General features: G+C 34.3%; 1 protein-coding gene across 4 annotated transcripts in view; it reads right to left on the minus strand.

Moving 5' to 3' along the window:
- Window positions 1–20,409, minus strand: part of LOC150106609 (membrane-associated guanylate kinase, WW and PDZ domain-containing protein 1-like) — a 494,883-nt gene that overhangs the window by 11,903 nt on the left and 462,571 nt on the right. For all 4 annotated transcript variants that reach the window (XM_090393225.1, XM_090393223.1, XM_090393226.1 and 1 more), the window contains 2 exons: window positions 16,213–16,383; window positions 10,297–10,435 (listed from right to left, as the gene is read on the minus strand). In XM_090393225.1, coding sequence (XP_090249351.1) covers window positions 10,297–10,435; window positions 16,213–16,383 — 310 coding nt within the window. The remainder of the gene's footprint in view (window positions 1–10,296; window positions 10,436–16,212; window positions 16,384–20,409) is intronic.

Genomic DNA, 20,409 nt, shown 5'->3' on the forward strand with positions numbered 1-20,409 from the left:
TGTTTTTATATAGCCTTTTTTTTTTCTAAAAAAAAAAAAAAAAACACACAAAAAAAACCAATATTTGTATAGCTGAATTCAAGTTCACTTCTAGATTTTGCTTGACTTTAATTCTTCTTAAAAGTGTCTTACACATTATTCTTTTCAATATGATTATATTCATTTTATCATGCTTAAAATTAAGTAATTATCACTTCCTATTTCAAATCTCCTGCATTCTCTTGTATTCTGAACCTGTACAAAGATATCCCTATCAATGATAACATGGTCAATAAAATTTTATTTTTTTCTTATGTCTTCTCCCTTGTTATGTCTGAATTTGTGCATATGTTGAAACACTGTTTTAGTGAGGACAAGTCAATATCCAGAAGGAACTTACCATTATTATGCCTGTATGCCTGGAATTCATTTCCTACCTTCCTGTTTAGATCTCCAATAAGAATCAGTTATTTTTTCATGTTTTTTTTATGTCAGCTGCCTTCTCTAATGACCTAAAAATTCCTCTACTACTTCCTTAGTAGAATATTCTGTGTAACCATAGGCATAAATAAGTTTAATTGTCCAATTCCCTATTTTGAAATTTTCCTGCATAAATCTGACTGAAATTGCCTGCTAATCATGTTAATCTTCATATTTAGCACTGAATGATATTGCTAATATTTCCTTTTCTTGATCATTATTGTGTGAACATAATATTCTTTATTTATTATTTAGCTGGAGCTCACTTGTTTAATCATCTTCATTTCAATAACATCAGTTATGTCCATGTGATACTACTCCAATTCGACTTGTTTTCTGTTTTTGACTATGGATACTATGGTGATTGTGTCCATCATCGATTCTGCTGATGCTGAGTCTGTTCGAGTAGTTGACTTGTAACTGACAAAAAAAAAAAAAAAAAGTAGGGGGCCTTGTTTAACAGGGTGATGTCTAAGCCAGTACTGTATTGTGCAATCACATTCTTTTCTGATTTAAACTAATACAAAATACAATTTGGGTTTGGCTAAGTCCAAAACTGCCAACCTATTCTCATTCATTTGGTATTGTTAGGTCAGAAGCCCACTCTAGTCAGTTCCCAACTTTCCTTAAAGACTATGTGGAGATCTCCTCCCAGTTATCTGGCATTGACTTTTCCACCATCCTCTTCCAGAGATGCAATGTCATTTTTCTCCAGGAACGGGGGCATTCATTTTTTTTAAAAATTTGTTTTGTTCCTAAATATTCTATTAATTCTGAAAGTATTCTTTCCACCTCTTCTTGATTTGATAGTCAGAATTCTTCCATCTTTTCCTTGATGAATTTTAGCAAGCATTTCATCTCTAGCTTTCTCATATTCTTTAAAACTTCACAAAACAGTTTATCATTATCACTACTCTCTGTAATTCTCCAAACTCTTCCTACAATTTTTGTTTGGCTATTGAGAACTGTGTTTTCACTTTTGTAATTTATAAGAGTTCACAGTGGCTATTTGTTCTGTTGTGAAGTATTTTTGCCAAAAGAATTTCTCTTTTTTTTTGAGCCTCCTTTCAACTCTTTTATCAACCAGAGCATCTATTTCTTCTTTTGATCTCCCACTGATTTTCTGTAAACTTCTGTTGTTTGGTTCATGCTATCCTTTCCTGGTTGTAATGAATAGACTAAGTGAGAATGAAAATAATAATCATGGTAAAATCCTAATTTCTTTCTTTTAGATGAACTGTCTAATGATTGATGAATTTGTATTCTTTAATGATTAGTTAGGCAACTAACTTAGCTTTTGTTCATTCTGTTAAACAGAATTAATTTCATCAATTCTATTTCTTTTCCATTTATACTCTACCATTCCAGTCTGCGCGGTTAGCCTAGTGGCTATGCGCTTTGCAATGATATGCCTGGGGAAGGAGTGTCCTAGGTTCGATTCCCGTCAACAACGTGAGGAGCTTAAGGATCTTCCTCAGCCATAGCCAAGTTAGCCGGTCTTGGGCATGGACAGCAGGGTTTCCCCTTAGTTTATCTGGGATTTTTCATCCCGCAAACAGGCAAACCAGCCCCGTGAAAACACACACGGATACAGTCAGGAATACTTAAGACAACTCCCCCCCCCCCCCCAGCCATGGGTCTGAATTGTCAGCTATGCCGGTCCCGAGCCCAGTGGTGCTATACCTCCCCGTAAAAGGGGCTCACGGCTGTTGAATCACCATACAAAATGAAATGAATCTAACATTCCATGTTCCAAAAATTCATTCTTTTTTCATGCCATTAATTTATGTGATTGTAACGTCTTTCCACATGCTGAATCCAAAAAATCCATCACCTAAAGTTTTTTTTATTATTATTATTTTATTTTTAGTAGAGCATGCATTGAGTACATATATAAATTCTACTTAGGTTTGTGACACATTACTAACTAGCACATTAGAGGAGAGCACTTAGTCCTAGCAGTGGTGATAGGCAGAAATCAGCAGTCTACCATTTCCAAGAAGTTACATTAAGAGTGCTGCCTTTGGGAATGAAAAGGAATTAGATGATTTGTTTTTAGTTATTTATCTCATCATCCAATTTTTCCCTTTTTTGACAGGCTCAATGGCCTATCACAACTAAGTAATTTGGCTTCTCAAAAAACCTGACACCACTTAAAGAAATATAAGGATGTTAATCCTATCCACATTGTCTGCTATGGTTGTAAATTGTGCATGTCCTCTGGCTAGTTTGTCTGCTTAGTGGGATGAAAAAACCTGAGTTTCTGAGAGGGAAAACCTTGCTACCCCTGCATGAGATCTGCTAACTTGTCTTCAGCTGGAAAGTCTTGATAAAGGGTTTCTGAATCTCACGAAAGATTTGAATGTAGATCTTTCAAGCCAAAGGCCATCATCTATACCAACTACAGAGGCCTATTATCTAAAGTCGCTATACAGGCTTTATTTATTTAAATTTTATTTTGTAAGCTTTAATTTATGAAACTGTGTGATGTCAAAAAAAACACACATGTAAGGAAAATCTTTCTACCTCTGCTTGAGGTCTGCTGACTTGCCTTCAGCTGAAAAGTCCCAATAAATCTACACCAACTGCACTGCAGAGGCTTTATTATTTAAAATTTATTTTGTAGATTTTAATTTATGAAAGTGTGCGATGTCAGAGAAACAGACATGTAATTTTTTAATATTGATTTCACCCACTCCTCTGGCATTTTCCCTTCTTTCCATACCATATTGCATAGTTGGTGCATTTCTGTAACCATACTTTTGCCACCATATTTAATCATTTCTCCAGTGATGTTATCATTACCAGGACTCTTGTTGTATTTTAGCCGTCCTATTGCTTTTTCTACCTCTCTTCTTAAAATGTCCATATCATAATCATTACCTGGTGATGATATCAGCTTCAATTCTTCAATCAGTTTCCCAACGATATCTAAAATCCAGTTTTTCTTCATAATTCACTATAGTATCTTGTTTGCTGGTGTACAATTTTATCTTTATTCCTCAATTTTAATATCATATAAAAAATGAGGATATTAGGAAAGAACTTAACATTGTTAGCATCCAGGAATGTGTTAGTAGAGCTAATCTTGGGTGGTATGGTCACTTAAACAGAATGGTAGAGGAAAGATTAGCAAAACAAGTGTTCTCTGGCAGGAAAAAGACCAAGGTATAGGTGGATTGATACAGTAAAAGGTGCCTTAGAAGACAGAAATATAAGATCTGATAATATCAGAGTCTTGACAGGTAACAGATTGATTTGGAGGAAAATTGTAGATAGGAAGTTAGTGGTGATGTAAGTTTTTTATGTAGTACTAGCATATCCTGTATACCACTTGAAGGTACATGTCAGGAATTTGATAATAATGATGAGATTTCACAGGTTGTACTTTGTTGAATAAATTAATATACTTAATACCCACAAGCTGAATCCTGATGTTTATCTCAGACACATTATGACTTGTCTACCAATACCTAAGACTGAAAATTACAGTATTGTAATCTAATGATTGTGGCAAAATCTTCTGGAGGCTACAGAAAAAGCTTCAAAATGGAAGAAAGTATAAGTATAAAAGTATATTCTGGATGTTTGGAGTAAATATTTTAAAATATCACAAAGTATAATAAGCAGTGACAGAACAGTGGCAGAAAATATCTAAGAAAAATACAATCAGGAGTACCCATCAATATTTGAAGTAGAAAGCTAACTTGAAATGCAGCATGGTAGTTTGAGGAGATGATATTCATTCAATCAAAAATCTCAAATCTAGAGGTATAGAAGTTTTACAGTAACTGCACAGCATTATTCAGAAGATAGGTGAGATGTTGAATTCTAGATGACTGGAGAGTTTTCATAGTACCCATCTACAAAAAAATAGAAATAAAACTGAATGTGAGAATTACAGATGAATTTCCTTCCTGGTTATTCCAGGTGGGGTTCATGCAAGCATACTTACGAAGAGGCTAAGAAAAATAATGAAAGAAAGAAAAATTTAGAGAAGAACAAGCTGGATTCAGGCTAAATAGCAGTTGTCAGGAGCAGACTTTAAGACAAAAGGATTTGCATTGAAGCTATTTATATCTGGAAAAAGCATACGAGACAGTATCAAGAGGAAAAGTCTTTGAAAACGTTACAAATTATTGATGTTAAGTCAGATGCAAGACAAGAGTATAAGATACATTATGAAAGAAAGTGGCATTAAATTTGATGTCCAAATGGAAGATATTAAACCTAACTCTTTACTTTATGCATATGACATTGTAGTCCTACATAAATCCAGTGCAAGTCACATTGAATAAATGCTGTAACAAAATTGGCATTTTCATGCCAATTACAGCATGAAAAATGGGAAAAATTGGCTGGCCTGGTTGGCCGAGTGGTTAGCGTATCTGCTCTCCAGCCAAAAGGCCACGAGTTTGAATCTTGCCATGGGTATGGATGTTTGTGATTGTCTGTGGAAATACTAGTGGTGGTGGCGGTCGGTAGATGGCGTTGGTGTAATTACGGTTAGTTGTAGTTGGTGGAGACAGAGAAATGTAGAGTAGGTGTCCTCGATGAGTCTTTGGACTCCCTGGAGGTGTCACATAATAATAATATAATAATAAAAATAGCCAAGACTGGTTAGCGTATCTGCTCTCCAGCCAAAAGGCTACGGGTTCAAATCCTGACATGGGCATGGATGTTTGTGATTGTGAAAATACTAGTGGTGATGGTGGGAGGTAGATGGCAGTTCATTGTGGTTGGTGGATTGACTGGTGGACAGAGTTGTAGAGCAGGTGCCCTCCCTCGATGAGTCTTTGGACTCCCTGGAGGTGTTATGTAATAATAATAATAAAATCAGCAATAAAAAGACAAAAACTATGAAAATTGGTGGGAATAATGAAAGCATCAACTGATGCTTTCATTATTCTCAATGGACAGCCTATAGAACAAATAAAATATTTCAACTATTCAGGCACAATATTTAGCAAAGGTGGTACAGTGAGATCGAAATGGATAAGAGAGAAATCAGTTAAAACACTAAACAGTTGCATACAAGATAGTGTTCAAATCAATTTTAATTTATGAATCTGAAAGTCAGGTTAGAAATAAAAAGTGGGTTAAAGACAAGAGAGTTCTGAGAAAAATTAGAGGAGTGAATAGATGGCATAATTGGCAGGATTGCATTAAAAATGATGATATTAGCAGAAAACTTGATACCATTAGCATTCAAAAATGTGTAGTCATAAACAGAATGCGTGAGGAAAGTTTTTAGCAAAACTGATATTTAATGTCAGGTTTTCATGAAAAAGATCCAGAGGACGAGAAAGACTAGTGTCTTGGAACAAAACTGATACATATGACTATATTGGAAAAGTGACACACAAGAAATAAGTTTGGAAGAAAACCATTAATTATGCAAACTACACTGTTATCCAAAACCTAAGGACAAACACTGTTTTGAAGTTTGAAGGAAGCTCTTTTCATGAAGGAATAAAGTTGAAAACTTCGATGTGCCCGCAGCCTTTTGGCTGCTCTCCAGCCAAAAGGCTGCAGGTTCGAATCCTGCCATGGGCATGGATATTTGTGATTCTTTGTGAAAATATTAATGGTGGGTGGGCAGTAGATGGCGTTGGTGGAGTGAGAGAGTGGTAGAGTTGGTGCCCTCCCTCGCTGGGTCTTTGGACTCCTTGGAGGTGTCACATAATAATATCATCTAGCTAATTTCAGATGGGAAGAATTATTGGAAAGCTTGAAGAAGGCTGCAGAATTACTGATCTTGCCAGAAGAGTTTGGCATCTCACATTGTATCTAGTTTCTGGACAGCATTTCAAACCACCACCTCATTTGCAAACTCATTTGCTCTCTACCATGAACCATGACAGATTTTTAGTTATAACAGCAAAAATGTAACTGATGCAGACGCTAACATACTCTTTACAGATTACCTTTCCTCCAATTGTAGATGATACTTGATCTGGCATGAAACTGGTACTGCTTACCATTCTGAGAATGTTCTTGAAAGGAATAGATACAGCAGTTCTGGGGGTCTTGGTGTGGAGGAGGCATTATGCTTAATGGATGCACTGAGCTACAAGTGCTGGAAGAAGGGACTATGACTGGAGAATGATATTGCAACAAAGTTCTTTAACATTATGTTCGATTTTTCTGTGGTACTGTAGGAGAAGAATTCATTTTTATGGATGACAATGCCACACCACATCGTACATGAGCAGTGGAGATACTTCTGGAGACCAAGAATTTTTAGAACACAATAGGGAGATGCATTACTGCTTGAAATTCTTCTCCTCCAGAAAACAAATAAGGTCTCATCCTTGCTCCAAAGGAGGAGTGGACCAGTTTGTCTTAAAAACTCCTGAATCACTTGGTACAAAGCATGGTAAAATTGCAGCTAAGATGTTCATTGCCAATCACGCGATGTCGCGTGATGCGAGTTCTCACCGGACGGCCGATCATGCGTTATTGCGTGGACCTCGCTATCAAGTAAAAAAAAAATTTGGCCACCACATGAAATTCCAATTTTCAGCTTGGCAATGAACGTGTTAAGGGTGGACATCTTCCATACTGAAATGTCTCTCCACATAGTTTTCTGTAAGCACTATGCACTAATTCCTTAACTACATCCTTAGAAAATTTGTACGAAATTTATAACACATTTTTGTATAATATAATTTATTAGTATACTGGCAATAACTTTATTTCCACATTTTGGATACCAGTGTAAAATCATACAGTCCTTGAGGTTATCAGGAATTTGATGATAATACTGGAATTTCTTAGCCAAGAGTAAGCAACCAATATCATCAAATTATCTGAATTTGTTATTCATCCTAGATATTTTAGCTATTAGGATAAACTTAATGGGAAAGTTGCTTGTTTGTTTTTTATAGTCCAGTAGATTCTGGTTAATTGGTCCACCAGTTAATCAGAGCAGCAGTTCTATTGGGACCGAAGAACAAAATCAAAATGAGAATATAACAAGAATCTACTTCACTTTTTTGGGACACCTTTGAGTCAGCCAGTAACCTCTACCACATGAAATGTTAGAAAAAAGTATGTAATCTTACTACAAAAAATTTATTGCTGATGAAACAGGTCCATTTCATCCTGCCACAATGGATGGTTCCCTGTGTTATAAACATACTACACTGTTTGGATCAATGAAAACAATGAATCATGTAACAGTGCTGTGCTGTTCATTAATGGAATAAAGTATGCCCATTGATAATTTTAAAGGGATTAGAATGGAGAGCTTACTAGTTCAGTACCATGGAAACAAAAATGTGTGGATGATGTAAAATTTTTAAGAATTGCTTTATGAGTTTGGACATACAACGGAAATCAAGAAATATTCTACTGGTTCTCGACAATTGCTAAGGAGGTCACAATTATCCTTTTACAGGCAAGACAGCTCGTGGCTGATAGCTGGTGAGGAAAAGCAATAAGACTATTCAAAACTGTTTTGCTCACTGTGGTTTTAAGCATTCAATCATGGATATAACAGATATGGCCGATAACAAAAATGATGTATCATTAGTCAGGAATCGCATCAGAAACTATGAACAGTTTGCATCCATTAACAGTAGTCTTCAACACTATAATATAATGAAAGTGAAGATTTTGATTAGGCAGTAAAAAATCAGAGAACATTAGAAGAGCAAGAAAGTGATGAGGATGACACTCCCAAGCAGGAACAAGTGCATACCCCTCACATTAGAAAATTTATTACTGGATTGCAACTCTATTTTATGCAGAAAACAATGAAGGTAGTGCTATATCAGCACAAGATACCCACGCTGATTTTTTTTTAATTGCATTCAATTGGAGGGGAAAGAAAAAAGAACTACACTTAATTCCTATAAAATCATCATCTAATAAGAACTGCATGTGTGTTTAATATGTATATAAATGAAATTATTTTTATGGAGTGAAGTAAATATGTTACTTTCATTAAAACCAGCTGTTTGTCTATAAGTTAGTAATGTTATGCAATAAACAAAAAAACTTGTATTTTGTCTTATGTACATATACCATACACCTTTTAACCTCTTGACATGCAACTTCATTTAATTGGGACAGCCACTTAATTGGTGCAAATTATGACATTCTGGATGTAACCTAATTGACCGGAGTCTGCCGTATTATATTTACTGAGCGAAAAATTTCATTAAAGAGTAATATGTTTTCGTTATATGATAAAGTAATAAAAGGACACACATTTGTTCGCATTCAGTAATGCAGTTGTATTTTAGTAGTGAAGACTCCATGTGGTTAAGTAGTAGCAATACAAAAGTAAATAGTTAATAAACTTACCATAATGTTGTAATCCTTAGGGAATAACATAAAAATATCATGTATATTATATATTAATTTGTTTACAGTACTGTTTCTATGCCATGCACTATTGCGACATGCAAGCATTGTAGTAACAGCCATTTTGTCACTTGAGTTTTGCTTTGAATCTTGGTAATGGACATACAGTTAGTTGCTTTTAGAACATCTGCTGATGGGTAATGGGTAACTGGAATGCTAGAGAAACAAGAGAGCCAAAAAGGTGGAATAAACCAAGCTAAATTATGAAGAGTTTTTACATGCATCATTAACTACTCTCCAAGGAGGAACTGTGAAGTAAATATTGAAGAACAGCACAATACATCAAACCTTCGTATACGAGTGAAAATGTTATGTAATTAATGAGAGGCAAGTTGTATATGTTCCAAGAAGCAATATGGAATGCAGTAAAGAGCATTTAAAACTATCCAGTTAAATATATTTTCATTACCAGAGAAATTATTCTTCATGCTTACTTCAGTAAAATGAAATAAAGACACATTAAGGAGACTTGCTTGCTAGAAGACATACACAAGTATATTAGCCAAGCGAGATCTTAACTTTTTTTTTTTTTTTTTTTTTAGTATTCTAAGGGAATTTGAAAGATAAGACAGAATGAATGATTGAATAAAAACAATAAAAGAAACCATAGAACTTTCAACAGAATGCTATTGTCATGATTTTGCATGGTATTTAATGTTATTTCCTTAGAACTGAATTTAACTGTGAGAGTCATAGAGTGAAAATTTTCTTTGAGCTCATATAGAGCAATTCTAGAATGGCTATATAGTTATTCTCTGTATTTAGCAAGAACATACATCGCCACCCAAGATATACAGAATAGTATAAACTGTTTACCAACTGTAATTGTACAGAGAATATGATCTCTTTAGAGAGATAGTAAAGTACTTAATATACACAACATGTTGATCTTTGAAGTCAATGCACTATCATGGATATGAATCTGAAACATTTTAAACCAACTAAAATAAAATTATATGTAATACATTGTTAGCTTACTCCATGACTGACTAACAAAAGGTTGGATGTATATACAAAGGTGAGGAATAACATAACTGGTACAGTCGATTGACAACATAACAAGATGGCACAATCAAGCTTCAAATTTAACACAGGACTTCTTTTTTTAAAATACTTTTTTTTTTTAGAGTGGATTTTATAGAAGACTTCAGTTACAATTAGACTTTGCTGTTTGTACTAAAACTTGAGATTTCATGTCTGCATTTATAATCCTTGTGTCATAGATGCTTGCTTTTTTTTTTTTTTTTTTTTTGTTTTTTGTTTTACATTCATATTGAAGAGGTCTACAATATGACTGGCAAATATGTAAGGAATTAAAAAAAGTAAGTGAACAAGGGTGGCATTATGTTGTGTAACTCAATGCATATCAGATTGCTTTACAAGTTGTTTTAATATTTTGATGCAGTGTTATATAATATGACTTTTGAAGGAAATACTTTCAGGCTTAAAAACAGTGAAACTTACCGATAGCAGATGGAAGTTGATTACCTCTCTTCACTAACAGGCGTACTGAATTGCCACCTTGTCTAATAAGTTCAATGGCCTCAGCATGTGTCATGTTTTTAGTGTTAATGCTATTTATTTCAATTATCTGATCACCAACCTAAAAAAAAGAAAAAAAATCATAATTGCATATCACATTTCCAGAAGTGAATATGTCAAAATAAATAACATAAAATAATCATATATAAAGAACATTATGTAAAAGGCCTTTTTAGCATGACTTCTTTTTTGATCCATTACAGACGTTTTTATCCCCCCCCCCTCAAATAAGTATTTCTCTTAGATCTTTATTAGTTTTTTTTTGCATCATCTCATTTCCACCATATATTGCTAATATATCCTTCATCACCAGAATGAAGATGAAGAATGGAAAATCTGATTATGTTGCATCAAATGGAACGGGAACTTTTGGTAGGCAAGAGTGAAATGGTTATGACATCTTTAGAGTGATTTGGAGAAAGAAGGTGACACCTGATGAGTGAACCAAGGGCATTATTGTCCCAATATATAAAAAGTTTCAAGAAGGAAGTGTAGTAACTATAGAGGAATAGCATTTTGTGTCATACAAAGATTTATGAAAAGATAATAGTAACAAGAATATAAGGGATAAAAATGCAATAAGATCTATGAGCAATTTGAGAGATAATGGAAATCTGGAAAAGTCTATGGATTTTCTGAATTTGCAAAAAGCTTTAGGGATTCAATGAAAAAAGTCTGGGAAAGTTTGGGGGGAAAAAAGTTATAATTAAGAATATGTATGTTAGATGTAAGAGCTGTGGAAAGACTAAATTTGAAAACTCTGAATGGTTTACATTTAATAATGTACTGTGACAAAGAAGTGTCTTATCTGTGCTGTTGTTCATTGTGGTGAATAGCATCCTTGCCAGCCTGGCTAGCTGAGCGGTTAGCATATCTGCTCTACAACCAATATGTCACAGGGTTTGAATTCTGCCATGTTTGCGATTGTCTTTAGGTGGGAGATGAATTTCTTTGTCCAGTGTGAGACTACCACGTTGCTTATTAGAAGCCTGAAGTGGCACAGAAAACTTACATGTTTGATCTCTATAACAGGATTTCTGGACTACATAAAAAATAAGTAAAAATTTTAAAAATTAATAAAAAAATCCATAGCCTGCTCATGGTATACTAACATACTATATGCTTGCAACCTTTTGTGATTAGAAATCACATTAAAAAAAAAAACAAAAAAAACAATAATAACAACCAGACAGAAGAAACATCTATGTTTGCAGATGATGTGGATTATTTGGGCACATTCAGAAGAAACTGAACAAAAAGAACAGTGCAACAGACAACATGGTTAAATATTCATTACAAGAAGAGGTGAAAGCATGGTTTTAAATTGTAAAAAGATGTACAAGTTAAGGGTGGTGGACTTTACAGGCAAGTCTTGAAGAGTAGTGAAAATTTCAAATCTTTGGGGAGTGGAGAAGTGCATGTACTATCTAGTGAAGGAAGTTTAGATCAGGAAATATTAAGGACAATTTTGCTGGGAAAAAGCTTTTTTTTATTTTTTTTATAGCAGTGCTAAGTAGTCGACTTTGTGAATGTAAAGTTCCATACTGAAGTGTATGCTTTTGATTAACAGAAGTTACTTTCTGTCCACTTTGTCTTATGCAACCAAGACATAGAGCCTAACAAAAAAAAGACATAAGTAGAATACAAGCAATGGAAACGAAAGTGTTGAGGACAACATTGGCAAAAACAAGAATAAGATAAGAAATATGGCCTTTAGGAATGTTTTGGAACTAAAATGTGTTGAAGAAATGCTTGTGAGCTCTTGCTTGGGGTGGTTTGGATGTGTAATGAGTTTAGAAAGTTAAAAAGAAAAGGAAGCATAAAATGAAAATTGAGGGGGAAAAGGCCAAGAGGAAAATAATAAAAAAGGTGGAGAGACTAGACAAGAGAAGATAGTTGAAATAACATTCATGAAGAAAGAATATGGGAGGATGGAAAGAAATGGAGGACCTTGATTCACCTGGCCTAACCACATTTCTGTTGGAGCAGTTGTTGATGGAAAAGACAATCTTGTCATCAGCTGTAAAATTCAGCACTGCTCTGTTAGGTATTATAAAGGAAATTAAAAAAAAAAAAAAAGAAAGAAAAAAAGTGAAATGATAATAAAATCAGTCAAAATAAAGAAACAATATTGCATTTCAAAATTAATGATAAAAAGGGATTTTTGTTCTGTTAAAACTGGTGCAGAATATATATATAAAATCTAATTAGATGTTATATATTTTAGCATACCTTTATTTTTCTGACCATGAAATGATACGACATAGAAACTAGCAAGAGGTGGTTGGCTGCCTTATAAGCATATCATGTAACCAAGAATTCTGTTAATATATGAAACATTTTTTTGTTCACATATTCACATGCTGAAAGCTTTTGGGTACATGGAATGACAAATCATATTGCTTGAGCAATATCAGAAGAACTTTAATGTCATTAATATTCCTCAAAAAAATAAAATAAAATAAATAAATAAAATAAAAATAAAAGCTGTTGGGCTCTTCCTGACATGACAATCTTGATTGTTTTTAAATTAGTTAGCTAGCACATCTGACCAATAGTACAAGTAATACTTGCACTACTCATTAAACCACACTAAAACTTTGTTTTTATTATAAACAAAACATTTTAGAAAGAAATGCATATTTCTTAATCAAGGGAACTTTACGCTCAGAATGGTTTTCGACAGTACATACAACGTAAGCAGGTGATGCTTAATTTTCAGTGACCTGAATTACTGGTCCAAACCTTGCTAAGTTCACTTCAGACATGAGGTAGAGATATACAAAATACTTACTTTGGACTTCTATTTGGCCTCTCAAGAGAATTTCGATGAGGCAATATTATGTAAGAAAGAAGTAGCGCATATATATGCTTTCAAGTTTAACAAAAATCTCAATGATTAAATTAGTTTTCATGTCACTTCAGAATTCCAATCTGTAAGGTCATGATAGAAGCTTATGATCACTTGCTTATGACAAGCATCTACCACTAAAAGTTAAGCACTATGATTATATATTTTAAAGAGAGAAACAACAACAGATGTCTTAACTAAGTAAACAGAAGTTTGAATAATATATTTATAAAATATATATACGTTTACACAAGAATATTATTTAATTTGCCAAATATTTCAGTCTGAATATTACAGATCACCTTCAGTGGCTACATAGGAATAGTTTTAAAAAACAAGGTGGAATAAGAACAATTGATCATTCACAAATAGAACGAGCCGCGTGATGTCATATCGCTAAGTATTAAAAGAGTAAACTTTTTTTTTTTATCAGAGTCATGATTAAATTAAAAATATTAATTCAGAAATTCATGTAATAATCTTAAATAACATTAGACTAAAAAAAAAAAAAAAAATGTGTTATCCTGATTAAACTTTCCCAAATTTTTGATACAAATATACAGTCATTACGATTCAAGTTAGGACGTTGAAGTAAGGCCTCCACACTTTCTTTAAATAAACGTTCAAATTTATAGCGATATCTGTGGAGGAGAGTCTTGGACCAAAGGATGTTGTGGCTTGTTTCTATTCCGTGCTGAGCTAATCCAGATTTCTCAGGTTTATTGTGTTGAATGGATGATTGATGCTCTTGAATTCTTTTTTTTATAGAGCGTCCAGTTTGTCCAATGTAATCTTTCCTACTTTGGACAAACTGGACGTACACACCAGGTAGGGACATAGTTGAGCGTTTATCTTTAGAAGAAGGAAAATGGGTGGATAATTTGTTAATAGGTGTATAAGTGGCTTAAATCATATTTCTTCAGAATTCTTGAAATTGGTTCTGAAATCCTGGAAATGTAAGGAATTGGAACTCGACATATTGGATCTTTGCTGTTTTGTGTTGGATTGTAAGAATCGAAAAGATGTTGTGTACTCTTTTCAGAGAAGCCATTTAGTTTCACGTGATGTTTGATAGTCGAAAGTTCTTTCTGTAATAAATGAGAAGCTGAACAATTAGTTTTGGCTCATCGGATTAAACATTTTATGATTCCTGTTTTTTGACAAGGATGATGGGCAGATTCTTTGAGAATATAACAACCTGTGAAAGTTGGTTTTCTGTAAACTGTTGTTGTAAGAATACCTGAAGGTGAACGGATGAGGAGAATGTCTAAAAATGATAACTCGTTGTCTTTTTCAATCTCCATGGTAAACTTTATACGAGGATGTAAGGAATTGATACTGCTTAAAAAGGTAAGGAGTCTCTGTTATGAGGCCATACAGCAAAGATGTCATCTATATATCTAACCCAAAAGGATGGTTCAGGGAATATAGATGAGAACAGGACTTCTTCTAGGTGTTCCAAATAAGAGTTGGCTAGAGCTTACGAAATCAAATAACTTTATAACGTCTTGTGGGAAGATGTCAGCAAGTAATTCTAAAGTCTCTTTGAGAGGTACATTCGTACATAAAGATTCTATATCAAAACTAACCATAAGATTATTACATGAATAATCTTAATTTTATATTAGTCTAATGTTATTTAAGATTATTACATGAATTTCTGAATTAATATCTTTAATTTAATCATGATAAAAAAATGTTTACTCTTTTAATACCTAGCGATATGACATCATGCGACTCATTCTATTTGTGAATGATCAATTGTTCGTATTCCACCTTGTTTTTTAAAACTATTCCTATGTAGCCACTGAAGATGGTCTGTAATATTCAGGCTGAAATTGGCAAATTAAATAATATTCTTGTGTAAACATGTATATATTTTATAATCCTAATGTCACAAGTATCCTTAAAGAATCGAATAATATATTTAATACTCAGCAATATCAATTATTTTTTAACAAATTTCCTTTATATATATATATATATATATATATATATATATATATCAGTCCCCAACACAAGGGTCACAAAACATAGAGCCTATCAGTGTTTTATGTAGGCATGATGGTAAGGATTGATATGTTTCTTGAACAGCTGAAGGGTGTGGTTTTTGGGAAAGAGAGAAGGAATAAATTAAGAGGAATGGCAGTTGGTTCAGTAAGTTAAGTTTGAAGTGGACAGTAAGTGAATGCTGACCAGGCTGTTAATGTATGTACTATTTTTCAAGTATTGTACAAGTTGAAAGACTAATTTTGATGTCCATATTTTGTCTTTCAGTGAATGAAATGAGGGCAAGTTTCAAACCTTGCCGATGCAAGATAAATTAAGCCAAAGAAGTCTGTGATAAAAATAAGTAATTCATGAACTTATTAAATGGAAACTGAAAACATACTCCAACAATTCAACACATATGAAGAACATGAAGATAAATTAAACTTCTTGTTTGGAAAGCAATTTCAAGTAGTTACATGGGCAAAGTTCAAAATGGCAACTTGTACAATGAAATTTATTTGCGACTCTTTAGTAAACTTATTTGTCACACAGAAGGTTCTCTTAAGAAAGAAGTGGAGGCATTTTTTGAGTGCATTAGAAAAGCAGGTGAAATAAAAATAATGGAAACGCTAGTTCTTGTTTGGCTCATAGATGATCCCTATCCCACTTTAGCCCTTATTTCAAGATGTAATGTTTCAGCCATGTGTGTGTATCTGTTGTACAAGTACTTCCTTGGTCACTGATTCACTGAAGTGGCAGCCATCATTCCTTTGCTTTCTTTAGGGCCTCTTAAAACAAGAGCAGAGGATATATCCCTTTTAAGTACAACTGCAAACACACAGTGAACCTGCTTCTCCTCTTCCTCATGAAGTCCTAAACAACTACAACTTGATAAAGGGAAAGAGTTATTGACTCAATATTGACTGAATGGGGGGGGGGGTATCAGTTTATAGACATGACAAGCATTTGTAATGATAATCAATCTGAAGCCAAACCTGCAATTTGCCATCTTGATGTGCTGGTCCATTTTCTGCTATCCTTAATACAAAAAGTGGCATATTTTGAAACTCCCTTCCACCGCGAATGCTAAAGCCAAATCCACGAGTTCCTCTGTGTAATTCAACTGCATGATACTGTTCTTCTTGTTCTGTAACGTGATCTTCTCCCTATATAATACAAACCCAGTTATAATTAATCTTGTACATTATTTTAAGTTATAACAAATATATGTATATCTACAATTAGATTAAAATGAATGCAGGTAATTTTTTGTTGGATAAAGTCTTTGTAAGATATGCAATGATTTTACTTATTAATCTTTTTTTTTCCAAAGTCTATTATTATTATATCACTTTATTGGAATACTTATCATTTGTTTTTTATTGTTATATTTTTTCTTTCTGTTTTAGCTGGACAGAAATCATGTGAGATAACAGATGTTATAATTTTGCTCATGGTTCCGGGTTAGAGATATTCAGATGTCTAAGGATTATTCCTAAATAATATGGCACTCTTAAGATAGATGGCATTCAAAATGAAAATCAAATGAGAAACAAAAACACTTTCCATTTTTCTTGCACATCTTAAAGCTTTTTCTTCTTCTTATATATAAAATAAAAAAAAAAAAAACATAAATGTAGAAAGGTAGCTAGAGCAGATAATAATCAACAAGAAATGCTCAAATACGGAAGTATAAAATTTTTATAGTGGGCATAACTGAGAGGACCTGATCTGATGGTCGAATACTAGATCTGAGTTGTGATATCACAGAATAAATCTATAAAAAGGGAAATAAAATTAAAGTGAAAATCAGAATTTTCTTTTGAGTGTTACAAGTAAGATTTTATGCAAAAGCACTTGGAAAGAGGCTAACAGCAACTCAGAAGAGAAACTGGGAAGAACAAGTTGGGTTCAGACTAAATAGAGTATATCAGGATCAGACTTTTACTTTATGACAAACAAACTAGAGTGAAACACATAAAAGACACAGTACATAACTTTAATGAAAATTAGCAAAGAAATATTTCATACTGAAACAAATAGTACATCATCAGTGTGAAACAAACAAATAGTGACAAACCCTTTCAGGATAGAGAGGAAATCCTTCTGATTTAAATTTGGGTGTGCACTAGGGTCTCAGAACTGTCATTCATATTTAGAAGTGCTTCTACAGAGAAGGCAGGCATCATTCCATAGGATACTTTGCTTGGCTTCAACTACTGAATATGATCTCACCAGCTCCCAAATCAGAACACTCCAAAGGCTCCTTAAGAAAGTTACTAACAAAGTAAAGCCTTTTAACTCTACACTCCTCCTTCCCCGAATATACGGACTACCAAAAATCCATAAACAAAAATGTCGCATTATGTCCCATAGTGGATGGCATTGATTCCCCCACATACAAATTAGCCAAACATTTAGCCAAAGTGCTCACATGCAGCACACCATCACACATAAAAAACTCAGCCCACTTCAAAGCCAGTATAGAAAACCTCTCACTCCAACACACTGACTTAATGGTCAGTTTTGATGTCTCCTCCCTATTCACGAATGTCCTACTGAAAGATACCTTAGAGCTCATCCAAGTCAAATTTCCTCCTGATATCTCAGCCCTATTTCAGTTCACAATGAACTCAGATTATTTCTTTTGGCAAGGAAAATTCTACAAACAGATAGAGAGGACAGCCATGGGTTCACTCCCTCCCTCCCCTCCCCAGCCAACTTCTTTATGGAGACTTTTGAAGAAAAAGCCTTAAACTCAGCCCTACATAAAACCCACTGTTTGGCTATGCTAAGTGGATGATGTGTTCGCTTTTGGCCGCATGACTCAAATACACTCCGCATCTTCTTAACACACTTAAGCAACCAACACCCCAGAATCCAGTTCATCTTGGGAAAAAAAAAAAAAAAAAAAAAAAAAAAAAAAAAAAAAACAGTCTTCCTTTCCTGGACACTCTGATTACACGCCAGCCTGATGGTGTGTAATAGTTAACTATACCCCCCCCTCCTTCATAACCAAGATTACACTAAATCTATTGCCATTCCTTACATCTGAGGCACCTCTGAAAAGTTAACCAAAATCCTAAAGAAATATGACCTGATGACCCATTACAAACCACATAAGAAATTGGCATCCCTTATCTGCTCCACCAAAGAACAGTCACTTCCCCTAGACCTACCTGGAGTATACCAGGTCCCTTGCAGCTCTAAACTATCCTACTATGGCCAAACAGGCAGCAGGACAGCTAATATCGGGGTATCCAAACACAAACATCCAGTTCCACCAATATAGCCATTCTGGGCTTACGGACCATGCTCTGGATATCCACCACAGAATACGATGGAAGAAAGCTATTTTACTACACCGCAACAAATATAAATATGAAAGATTGTTCATGGAATCAGCCTCAGGTCTAAAAAACTTCCCAAACCTCAATGGGTGCATGAGACTGCCCCAAATTTGGAAAGCTTGCATCATGACAACATCAGACCAACAGCCAAGACAACCCAATTTAGCCTGCTGGGGGGGAGACACCTTTAGGACTCTAGGAACAACGTTAGTTACTCTCTTCAGTCTCATTTGCTCACTGTTAGTGCCTGCATGCACGTATCGTAGTTTTATGTTCCCACGAAGATAGCAATGTAACATTGCCGATACATAAGAAGTATTGATTAAAGTTTCTTTTAATTAATATTTAGTATACGTTGTAATTTCCTGAAATAATTTAATAGTCATGTTGTGAGAGGATAACATTTGAAGTTTATTTATTCACTGTACCAACGATGTCTGCTAATTCTTTTTCTGCAGAATGGCAGAAAAATAATCTAAATTTAAATAATTTAGATTAAATTAAATAATCTAAAAAAATAATCTTTAACATTAGAGTTGCCTTAGACTGCTGTTCAAAATGGCTGTTTTGAACTGCTTGTTCTAATCACAGACCATACAGACATCTTAAGAGAACAGGAACATTCTGAAGTGTTGCGTATTAAATATACCATAGAACTCTTATGTAAAAAAGTTAAATTTGTCATACAAGGGTGGTCTGAAAAGTTCTCGGCCTCGACCATAGATAGCAACACTATCGGCAAGGTTTTTTTTTCTAAGTTGGTACAGCTGTCATAAGCATCCATGTGATGCAAGTCATTCTATCAAGTAGTTTGTTTTATACTGCTGTCTGAAGCAAAAGTGTTGTCTGTATACCTCGAAATGGATAAAATTGAGTATCGTGTGGTTATAAAATTCTTTGTAACAAAGTATAATGCCAAAAGAAATTCATTCAAAGTCCATAAATATTTATAGGCACTCTTCTCCTTCATTTTCGACAATCAAGAAATGAGCTGCCAAGTTTAAACATGGCTGTACCAGCCTTGAAGATGATCCACATAAAGGACGTCCAAAAAGTGTAACAACACCAGAAATCATGGAACAAGTGCATAATATGGGATTGGATGACCGGCGAGTCAAAGTATGCAAAATTGCTGAGAATATAGGCATTTCAGAAAAATGCATAGGATATATTTTGCATGAAGAATTGCAAATGAAAAAGCTTTGTGCAAAATGGGTGCCGCGCTTGCTCACAGCAGATCAAAAACGCACTCGCATGAAAATCTCTGAACAGTGCTTGGAACATTTTAACAAGAATAAAACTGATTTTGTGCATTGATTTTTTTATTATGGATGAGACTTGGATTCACCATTACATACCCGAATCCAAACAGCAGTCAAAGTGGACAGAAGCCGGTTGTTCAGCGCCAAAGTCTGTTCCATCAGCAGGAAAGGTCGTGGCATCAGTTTTGGGATGCTAAAGGCATTTTGTTTATTAATTATCTTGAAAAGGGTTAAACAATAACCGGGGAATATTATTCCGATCTTTTAACCAGACTAGACGAAAAAATTCTTGAGAAAAGACCTGGTTTGAAGAAGAAAAAATTAATCTTTCATCAGGACAATGCACCTGTCCACAAAGGTGTTTTGGCAATGGGAAAATTAAGGGATCTGCACTATGAATTGTTGGAACATCCACCCTAATCCCCAGATTTGGCTCCCTCTGACTTCTATCTCTTTCCAAAACTAAAACTCTTCCTCACTGGTCAGCGTTTTTCTTAATCAAGAGGTGATTGCAGCTGTAGAGGGGTATTTTGCACTTACTAAGAACCACTACAGGGATGGGATAATGGCGCTATAGCAT

The sequence above is a fragment of the Typopeltis vanoorti genome, chromosome 5 (assembly GCF_054136105.1).
Source record: "Typopeltis vanoorti isolate ZY-2024b chromosome 5, IOZ_Tvanoo_1.0, whole genome shotgun sequence".
NCBI lineage: Eukaryota > Metazoa > Arthropoda > Arachnida > Uropygi > Thelyphonidae > Typopeltis > Typopeltis vanoorti.